Here is a 10957-nt window from a genome sequence, read left to right on the forward strand (position 1 = left end):
TAAAGCCGAATGAAAATATCACCGAAGCACATCAAGCTTGAGCTTCCACCTACGGAGCTAAGCATAGTAGTACAGTTAACGTGATGCTACCCGCTAGCATGCTACCCACTCAGGCAAAGCACTATTTTGGAGAGTGTTACTTGCCGACCTGTGGATGAAACCAAATCCTAAAAAATTACTACAGCTCTTGCGAAACGGGTGGCAACTAACTGCAGACCTGTCAGCATCGTAGAGGACTCGGGTCTTAAAGACGTACTACGGTTGGCATGTTCTGACCTGTCTCATACATTGCCGTCGAGGTGGACAGCAGCCCCACACACAGCCTGTACGACAGGGAGAAAGCAGCCACACTGGAACTGCTGCAAGGTGCTGCAAACGCTGTCTCATTAACCGGTGGACGTCAGTGAGTAATCAGCATTATTTAGGAGTTACTAAACACTATATTGACTCTAGTAAGGATAGGGATTTTTAGTTTTTTAGTTAGGTACTTGGAGGAATTGTGCAATAATGACAGATTCACACATTTTTCTTTTGTTTACAGTAAATAAATACTTACAAATCTTAAAATCAAGTTCATAAAGTAACTTTCTTTGCATTCATTTGATTCCCAATCAAGATACACTGGTAAGAATTGCTTTCAATTGTTAATATGTACTTAAAAAAACTGTTCTGAAATGCAAAATAAAAGAATTTTAATCATGTGATAAAACATGTGATTAATCGCGATTAAAAAAAATTAATCGTTTGACAGCCCTAGTTTTTTTATATAAATATTATATATAATCTTAAACTTTATCAATAAGGCTTGTTTGGATACAATATATAGTTCTGTTAAATCTTATTATATACGTCTGGTATATCGAAGCTGTCCCTGAGTGCCGTAATGCCTGCCGTTTTGGATTTATTAATACATGTAGTTATAGATCAGGTTTTCTTACACTGTGCAAGAACAGGCCGAAATTATAATTCAATTTGCAGCAATTCCTTAACATCTCAGCAATTTAGTAGTGCCATGTAACAGTCAGTGAAAATGGAGGAATGACATTGTTAGCCGGCATTTAGAAAGTATTCTTGCATAATCTGAGTAGTTAACCAGTGAGCAGTTCAAGTGCTTCTGCACCACATATGGTAATAAATCAATATTTTTCTCTTTGAGGCTGCCCCTCTGCGGCCTTCACAGGCCCTCAGTGATGTAATTTTATATGACAAGTAAGCGGTGTCAGCACATTTACCTCAGCAATCACTAGCAGCACATGACAGGGTCACATCAGTTCCTTCAAATCATGTGAACTTTGAGATTGAGGTGGGGATGGAAGTGCAAACTCAATAAGACTTTGATACTTCCTTGTTTGTCAAAAACATTACAGACACAACAGTGCAGATCCTTCTGTGCAACCGATACGGGGAGGACGTGTATGACCTGGGTAGGACAATATTTTTAAGACACTCCGGTCAGATTAATCTTGTACTTGTAAAAGATCACTCACCGAAGATCTCCCCATTCTTGGCATACTCTGTGACTAAGTAAAGCATGTTCTTCGTCTCCATCACCTGAGAGAGGGAGAGGGCGAAGGCAGGGGCCGAGGGAGGAGACAAAAGATTGGGAGAGTGATTACACACAGAATTTCAATAGCAATATCATCAAATACTGTAATCCAGATTAACAGTCTCCTGCAACAAAAGAGAATAAGAGAAAAGGAAAAAGAAAACTGTAACAACAGATACAAATGACCCAAATACCACACAATTGTCCACATGGTTTTCTCTGAGGTTCAACCGCAGTGTCTGTCATCCAGAGTCATGAGAAAAACAAAAATGCATGAATGGCAAAGGGTCTAAATATGACATCCATGTAAGAGAATGGAGGTGGACGGTTGGTGTTGCTGAATGGTGCTTAAAACCTTTCAGCCCTCAAACGGTGCTGTGTTGTGTAGGAGGAGAACCGATTTAGAAGCAGAAACACTCAGAAGATGAACGGAATTAAATGCAGAAGGGAGAATCGGATGGAGAGGGGAGGATGAATCAGACCCAGAGAGCCAGACGACACTAGAAATCCCACGCTAATAGTTTATGATCAATTTTCCATCTGTTACACTGACAAACTCATAGATTTAGGAAATGAAAGCCAGTTATTTTTGGTTGGCCCTGGTTGTGTAATAAACATGTTTTGTCCCATCTGTATTGTGGAGCTGAAATACAACTGATTGAATGATACCGAGTACCTATACCTGGGCTTAATTCATCAATCAAAACAAGTGGCATTGGTAGCCAATACAGCATCTAATTTGGGAAATAAACCTTTCTCACAGCGGACATTTTGACTTGTCACAGCAGGAAAAGCACAGGTGTAACTAATAGTATTAACAATGGCTTTGTTTTATTCAGTTTGCCAGGAAACCAGCATGTACAATAGCAGGGCCCTGGCACTGGCACACCTGAGTGGAAGGCAGCCATTATTATGTTACACCTGTGTTTGACAAGACAAAAGATCCACCACAGGAGAGATCGATTTTCTACTGATGCTGGATATCGTTTGTGGTTGTTGTGACAGTAAGCTACATGCTCACTAGCTTCATATGTTGTCTATCGTGGATCAATTAGCTGTCTTAAGCTGTTCATTCATACATTTTATATACCATTTTGGGAAGCATTGGGCAAAAAGCAGGGAGACAGCAGATGTTTTGGGCAGCATTTTTAACTAACAATAGTTTTAAAGTAGTTATGCGTGTTGTTTGACATTTCAATCAATGACAGAATTTATATACTTACTTTTACTTTATTAATGTGTTTATCAGGGACAATACACATTAGTTAACATTAACATGATATAACAGTGTCAGTTTTGTGCAGTCCCTTTGCAGACACCATTACAGACACCAAAAACATACTTTTTTGATACCTTACTTTGAGAAATAAGAAAAATGTTTTCTATTTAAGAAAAGAAGCCAAATTTCTCAAATATTAAATGTACTTGAAACATAAGCAGTTGCACAAGAACTTCACCAAAAATAAGACTAAAATTGGAATAATTTTTAAATCAGGAACTGTCCCATCAACAAATGAGACAAGAATTATTTTTACACATTCAATGCCAGATGTCGATATATGTCAGTTGTCTATACTCTACTACGGACTAATTTCGGTTGGTACCAAAAAAGGTATTGAGGTTTGATACTCAGCCCTACTTGCAAAGCCAGATATCAAGCCAATATGATGCCTTGTGACTTGTGTGTGCTTGTTTAGCGCTTCACATGTTCTGAGACTGTCGATAAAAAGATGCAACCATCTAAAGATGCATTTTCGACTGATCCCGTCTGATTATACAGCAATGAGTAAGGGCAGCTGTAGTCCCTGTGGTGAATTGCATCTTGTATACAGGCTAGACTGTTTAATGTTGTAAAACAAGACTGTAAATGAACCATTTATAAATCTGATTGGTTTGAATGGTTTTGACAAAGTGGACATTAATTGTAGTGTAGAGGATATCGAATTAGTATCATGATGATCCATCCAATAGCCTCAATTTATTCAAGCATTTCCTGTAACATGATTGATATTTAAATGAAGCAATAATGTTGCGTTGGCATCACTATGAAAGTACTGATAGAGAGTGGTTTTGTAATTTTAAAAACAATATCTAGTGATCATTTTGACTCCTTAAAATCTTTGTACTTCTAGAGAGACTAGAATAAGAGGGAAAGTGGAAAGCTGATCACCCAAGAGAGTCAAAGGATGGGAAGATGCAAAAGCAGAAACGATGTGAAGAAAATTACAGGACATTGGGGTCAACAGCGAAGCGGCCACACAACACATGGCAAACTAAAGAGTACACAGTTGGGTTGTCTGTGTGCCTGTATTAGCTAAGGCATCCCTTTGGGCCAACCACAGTTTATGAAACTAGAAAGGAAATCACTAATTGACCTGGGCTGATTGGATGGATGTGCCGTTAGAAATAATGACACACACCAAAATAACCCAGCAGAAAGCTGGAACAGTGCCACATGGTTGTGTAATGATAATGAACACTCATTTACTTTTCCTAAACAAACTAACAGGACCCCAAAGGCTTATGTAATACAACTGAATCACCAAAACGGTAGAGTTATTGGTAGTTACACTATTTTGTGCCAGACATCACTGAGTAAGTGACACAAGTTTCCCTTTGAGGCTCGTAAAAATGTATGTGAACTTCCATATAAAAAGGTAAAAAGGTATCATGATGGGAAGTAGCATGTATGTTATTCATTTCTATGAAAAATAGTTTTTAGCACACATCATACTACTGATGACGATGGGCTCTTTTTCAATAACACACATATTTTCTTTTTGGCCTTAAAAAAATGAAAGCACATTTCTGCTGCATGAAATCATATCATTTTAACATTTAGATTTTTTTAACAATGATACAGACATATTTGCAGTTTACAGTTTGGAAAGAAAGCCATGGTGTACAATGCATTTTTGGATAAGAGAAAGAGACAAAGACGATTGGAATTAGGCCTTTTTCACAGCAGACATTTTGACTTGTCACAGTAGGAAAAGCACAAGTGTTACTAATAACATTAACAATGGCTCTGTAATATCCAAGTGTGCCAGTAAGTAAGGACAGTGTACAAGCATACACTATACAGGACCCTGAATCTGAAGCAGCTAAATGAAATTCAGCCATCGTTAATTTGATTATTTATGCCTATTTTTTCCTACTGTGACTTGACAAAATGTCTTCCATGAGAAAGGACCTATGGTAACAAGAGCAAGACGAAGAAGAGTTCACCATTGTGATTCTGTAACTATGAACTGAATATAAGCGTTACCGTATTTTATTCAGCACCACTCTGTAGAAGCTGTGGTTTCTGTCAACAATTTAGTTTGTTCTTATGGAATCACCAAACTATCAAATTAGTTACACTCTGCTGAAAACTGACAGAGTCCTCAGACAACTAATCTCAACATTTGGCAAAGAGTCACTTTCTATCAAAATATCAAAAACTTGCTTTGCACAGATTCATCTGCATAGATCTCCCATTAGCTTGTAATACACTCTGGGCACAGAAATACCAAAGGACACTGCTCGTGCTGCAGCATTGCTTGTGGTAGCTGTTGCACAGCTACAAAAATAGAGCCCTTAAATTCAACACACATTAGATACTATGCCATCTTTAAAAATGTAAAGTTGAAATCTTCTAGGCAACTGCAAATCACTTGATTGGGTCTTTTTTTAGCTAAATTGTTGTGTAAATAAACACTGACACTGTGTTGCCATATCCAAATAAATACTTTTTCCAAAGTCCCATAACGGTCAGGTGCACTGACAAGACTTAATTGTTTTTAAAACGAGCAATGAATCCATTCTGGCCTAAATGATATGTTTTAAGTAAAATGACAATGTCAATAAAACATATAGATGTGAAATATCGGATTTTAAAATGCAGCCTAAATGGAGCCTGGTGATGGTGCAGGTCAGATCTGATGTCCCAGTATAATAAAAAAAAAAAACATTTATATAATTTTCAACAACTAACATTATTTGGTTTGAAATCATACCAGTAGCACTTTCACACATTGCAACACACACACACACACACACACACACACACACACACACACACACACACACACACACACGTCAGTCAGTCATTAACTATGCTCTCATATCTTAAACTATCCAGGGGTGGCAGTTTATGCTAGGCAGCAGTTGTTTGTTAATGCATCTGAAAATGACCTGGATTGGTCCTGTGTTTCAACACTCCGATTGCTAAAGAGCCTAAAGAGAAGATCAACAAGCAGCAGTGGTGAATTCTGCTACATTTCTTCCAACACCACTGCTACAATGACAGTGACAGACTGCAAGGAGTTGCGATGGGATTGGTCAAAGAAAAAGTTTGAAGCACCCAAGACAGAAATAAATCCTCTAAAAATCTCTTGATTGACACAGCTTCTCGATCAAGAGACAAAAAAAAAACAAGAAGAAATCAAAAAACAGATTAAACCATTTATCTTCACACAGCATTACATGCAGAATACCAATTTACAAAGATATAAGCATTACAGATAGACAAAAATACACAACAGCCCAGATAAAAAAAATCTGAATGTACTATAGTCTAAAATCAGAGGAAAGCAGCACCGCTAAAAAGATCAATTTTGTCCACATCTTGCATTCTAGGCAGTCAAAAGACATTCATCTATACTGTAGATAACAGGTTCTGAAGCTTGAGACTCACCTGGTACAGCTTGATGATGTGGGGATGGTCCAGCATCTTCATGATCTGAACTTCTCTGTAGATCTTCTCCAGATTGACAGCATCAAGTTGGGTCTTATCGATGATCTTAATGGCCACCTGCAAAACAATACAACTGTAATTAATTAAACACTGTTAGGGCTCATCAGACTTGAACAACAACAAACACACTCCCCACACTCACATAGACAGCAATTTAATATTCTCCAAGAAGAAAAAGAAGACAGTGTGTTCTTTTCAGAGACACAAGATAAATACTTAAATAGAGCTCGTGCAAAAACCTTCATGAACATACTTTTAAAATTACAACCAAGATGAAATATCACATGATGGTACAGCGGAGGCAAACACAGGCCTTGTTGGATATACACACAAACCCACAATGACACGTACATGTGTAAATCGCATGCTCACAACTTCAACACTCTTGGCTTTGATTAATGATGTCCGGTGGGTACCAAGGCAATATTAACATCTCTCCTTCAGACTGTCTCATAAACAACATTTCATCAGTGTGATCTGAAGTGTTTCCAAGCATCTGTGAGCCATGATGGACGAGTAAACAACAGAAGACCCCAGTTCCCCTCTCAGCAATCGCACCACTATTAGGTTAAGTTAGAAAACTCTTACTGAGCGAGTGTTCCGACCAACAACATCATTAAAAGAAATGTTACGGGCCGCATTGTTTCAGGTGCCGGTGGGACTTTAGCTGAAACCATTAGTTATGTATTAGATTAGTTGATCAACCAAAAAGGAATCTGGAAACTATTTTGAAAATGTATCAATCGTTTGTCTCTTTTTTCAAAGTAAAAATGTACCAAAAAGTTATTATCTTGTTCCAGCTTATTAAATATAAAGAATATTTGCTGGTTTTCTTTGTCTTCTATGGCTTTTGGTCAGAAAAAACAGCCTATTTCAATATGTCAACTCGGGTTTTTTGGAAAATTGTGATTTTATTTTTTACCAAATGATTTATCAATTGGTGCTAGTAGCATGATGGCACAATGGTTAGCATTGTAGCCTTCCGGCAAGAAGGTACCGGGTTCGGACCCTGGTCGTCCCGGACCTTTCTGTGTGGAGTTTGCACGTTCTCCCCGTGTCTGGTTTTCTCCACCACTAAAAACATCTTCCCCTCCATCTCTACCAAGCTGATGTGTGGTGAGCGTCTGGCGTCATAAGGCTGCCGTGCATCACCCAGGTGGTGGAGCATAATACTGTGACACAGGATTTTCCTCTGGAAATTTATCACAGTGACAATCATTCTGGAGGAATTCGATTGGCAACCTCAATGTGTTGCCAGCTGATGGCACACTGTGTTGCGGCAAATGTTGAGCCAGGTCTAATGTTTTCTGCTAGATGACCCTATATTTTTGGCATTGGTATTGCTGCTGTGTCAATGCAGTGGTATCATTGAAATGATCTGAACACAGCCTTATGTTTGGCTTAATGTCCATTCCACGGACACCCAGTTTAATTATATTTAGCATATTTGTAGTTAGCACTTACAGAAGGGTGTTTGAATACATTCAACACTCTCCATAATTTTTTTCTACCCATAGTACAGACAGGTAAGCCCATGCAATTTAACGTCAATTTAAATCTTTAAATGGCACTCCTGCTACAAATCAAGACCTCTAGGGCATACAATTTAAAAATCGCTGGCCTATTACAGGGTACTTAGCATTAAAAGCCAACTGTTTACATTGTCAACACTAACACACACACACACAGACACAGAACATAAGACTTCTTGCATACCCTGCTGGCACAAGGTCATTTGAGGACAATTTAGCTCATACATTAAGTTATGAGGGCAGTAAGGCAGAAAAATGCTGTGATCAGAGATAGATAAATGTACGACCCGCTGAGCTGACAGACCAACATGGGAATGGGCCAGCACTATGTGAACCCACAAGCTACAGTATGTACATAATGGGATGAATGGGTCAGTATATCACGCAGGAGCCATGAGTAGAAAAGTAGGTTACACACACACACACACACACACACACACACACACACTTTCATGTGTCATTAAACTCTGGTTTTCTTTACACACATGCTCCAGGCTAACATCTTTTTTGCCCTGGCGAATTCACAAGGCAGATGGCATCACATGAAGTTGATAGCCTGCCTCTCCAGCTGACCTTGGCCATTTCAACAAACAGTCTAGCTCTGACCATGGGCCTGGCCGAGCTAAACAGCTGCAGTGGCTCTCTTTGTCAACCAGTTCAGAGTGACCTCTACCAAACCAGTGGTCTGAAAACAACAACAACAACAACAACAACATGCATGTTTTCATCTAGCCCACATGCCACACCGCCTGAGGTAGAGGTGCAGCCACTTAGTGAAATTACCTGTGTAGTGTACTGAATTAAAAACCTGCATTCACATGATTTAGTGTTACACGGTTGCAGATTACCTGGCTAGACTAACACTGCGCCACTTCACAGGATTTAATAACCAAATTAACACAATAAGAGAATCTATGTATTGCCTTGTTATTCGTTAAACCTGCCAAGGGCCTCATCTAGATGTAAATCTTGTTTTTTTCTGTACAGCACGATTGCCCACGTTCAACGACAAACAGTTGGAGGCTCTGTGAGGTCAAAGATCAAAGTGTGCAACTGTACAAGTTTCCCAGCCTATTTTTCTATCATCCCAATGTCTTTTTCACACACAGACTGGACACTCTCCCTGTGTCTATGCCATTACAATAGAAAGTCATGGCACTCAGTGGTACTGGTCAAGAAAGGCCTCTCTGTAGAGAGCTGACATAAAACTGTAATAGCAAGACAAATCCAAGCCCTGTTCCTTCTGCGCTCATGCTGCATCGCCCGAGAGTTTGTAATATTAGACCTTCTCCAAACTCAGTGAAAACCCCAGAGCAGTGTCAGTGGATTGCTGCCTACATGCATGCGTACATAACACTTTGCTTTTCAATTACAGAGTTTTGGTTGGCATATCCTGCTCCTCACAAAGCTCTCAGCACTGCTGGCACAAGAAACCACTAAATCCCATCATTATTTGGATTACATAATGGGACCACCGACCCATGCTGCATGCCCCAGATACAGCGACGTTTACAGCAGCCAGACTCTTGAGTTGGTACACTGTGGCACTGTCTGGGTCATTACCAAAAGGAGCGCAGGTGTATGATGCCGGGTCTGGCGCAGGAAAGAAAGCATGCATGTTTACAGTTTGTGTTTCCCAGCAGCACTGGTGGTCAGACCTCTTACTGGCAGTGATGTTGGCTGAGGGGGGTGAACGTGCAGCGAGTCGTCGCTCTCTGAACCTGCAGGTATTCAAACACACCAGCTGTTGCTCGCACTGGAGCAGCCAAGTGGCCGGCAGTTACCTGATCCAAGTGTCTATTAGCGCATGATGTGGACAGCATTTCGGTATCTGCTGTGGCTATCTGGGGTGTCAACTAGTGCATAAAAGTTATGTAACTCAGACGAACAGTAGCCTAAGTTAGCATCTAGGCTAACTAGTTCACCGACACTCACCTCGGTCTTCGTAATGCGGTGTCGAGCCAGCTTCACGACAGCGAAATTGCCCTTTCCTAAAGTGCGCTCAATGTCGTAGAAGCCCACTCGGACCGGACCCCGGATCAGCGGTTTTTGGACACTGTCAGCCATGACCATGCTGTTCTGTATGGGACTGCTTGTGGAAGAGTAGGAGGTAGCCAGACGAGCAGGGGACACACGGGGGGCTCACTTGAGCAGCTACAGATAAAGACGAAAGGAAAACAAACCGCCCGCCGCCGCCACTGCTGCTGCTGCTCGAAGCGTGTCCATTAAAAATAGACAAAGTTGATTTCTGTGTCGCCCTGCCAGCTTGAACGCCAATTTGGCAACACTCTCCCGTCAGTGCAGCGATACGAAGCAGGCCATTTGCTGAACCCGGGGACTGTCACACCACGTTCTCCAATACAATAGAGCTATGATATTTCAGCTCGAGGTGCCTCTATCAGCTACAGAGCACACGAGTTGACTTGCAAAGAGGCATCATGTTCTCTGGTTGACGTGTATTGACGTCAAAGCCATAGGGGTATTTGTACAGGGGGCGGGGCCATGAGGCCGCTCCACACTTCAGTGCCAATTGGTTGCCAAGACAACCAGACCCACCTCTTACGTCAACCGGTAAAATTGCTATTCTGAAATCTGTTTGCTTGCCTGCCCTGCTTGATTGCACGCAAAGGTAACTTTAAAGTTTCGCCCTGTAGGTGTTTAATGAGCCTTTAATCGGCTGCGAGTGAAAAGGGAAAAGAGTTAAAGTCATTTGAAATTAACCTGAAACTGCATCTTTTACTTTCTGATAGTAATGTGCTCTGCAAAATGAATGGAATTTTTTTAAACAAAAATAATATGCAAGGATTTAAAAAGAAGAAGAAAAAAACCCAATTCACAGCATGGCTATTTTTAGTCATATAATCCAAACAAATGTGCAATTGCCATTAAAAATCCCAAATATTATAATATTTAACATTATATAACATAACAATGGCAGGACCTCATGTGAAACTAAACATTTTATCAGCCACAAAGACACTTTGATCAGCTACATAACAGCACCATCTGTTGGAGAAAATAGAACATTTCCAATACAGTTAAAGTTTTCATAAAGTATTTGTACTTACTTTAGTAACAGTCATTGTTCATTCACACCCATCTAACGTCACACATACACTCCACTACACAAATGCAAACACA

At 40.2% G+C, this 10957-nt stretch overlaps 1 protein-coding gene across 2 annotated transcripts in view; it reads right to left on the reverse strand.

Moving 5' to 3' along the window:
* The window catches only part of sik2b (salt-inducible kinase 2b), a 48397-nt gene extending 38122 nt beyond the window's left edge, over positions 1-10275 (reverse strand). For both annotated transcript variants that reach the window (XM_078246212.1, XM_078246211.1), the window contains exons 1-3: positions 9752-10275; positions 6225-6341; positions 1488-1551 (exon numbers count right to left, since the gene is read on the reverse strand). In XM_078246212.1, the coding sequence (XP_078102338.1) occupies positions 1488-1551; positions 6225-6341; positions 9752-9889 (319 nt within the window). In that variant the 5' untranslated portion in view covers positions 9890-10275. The remainder of the gene's footprint in view (positions 1-1487; positions 1552-6224; positions 6342-9751) is intronic.
* Between the last annotated feature and the right edge of the window lie 682 nt (positions 10276-10957).

This window comes from Sander vitreus, chromosome 3, assembly GCF_031162955.1.
Source record: "Sander vitreus isolate 19-12246 chromosome 3, sanVit1, whole genome shotgun sequence".
NCBI classification, from domain to species: Eukaryota; Metazoa; Chordata; class Actinopteri; order Perciformes; family Percidae; genus Sander; species Sander vitreus.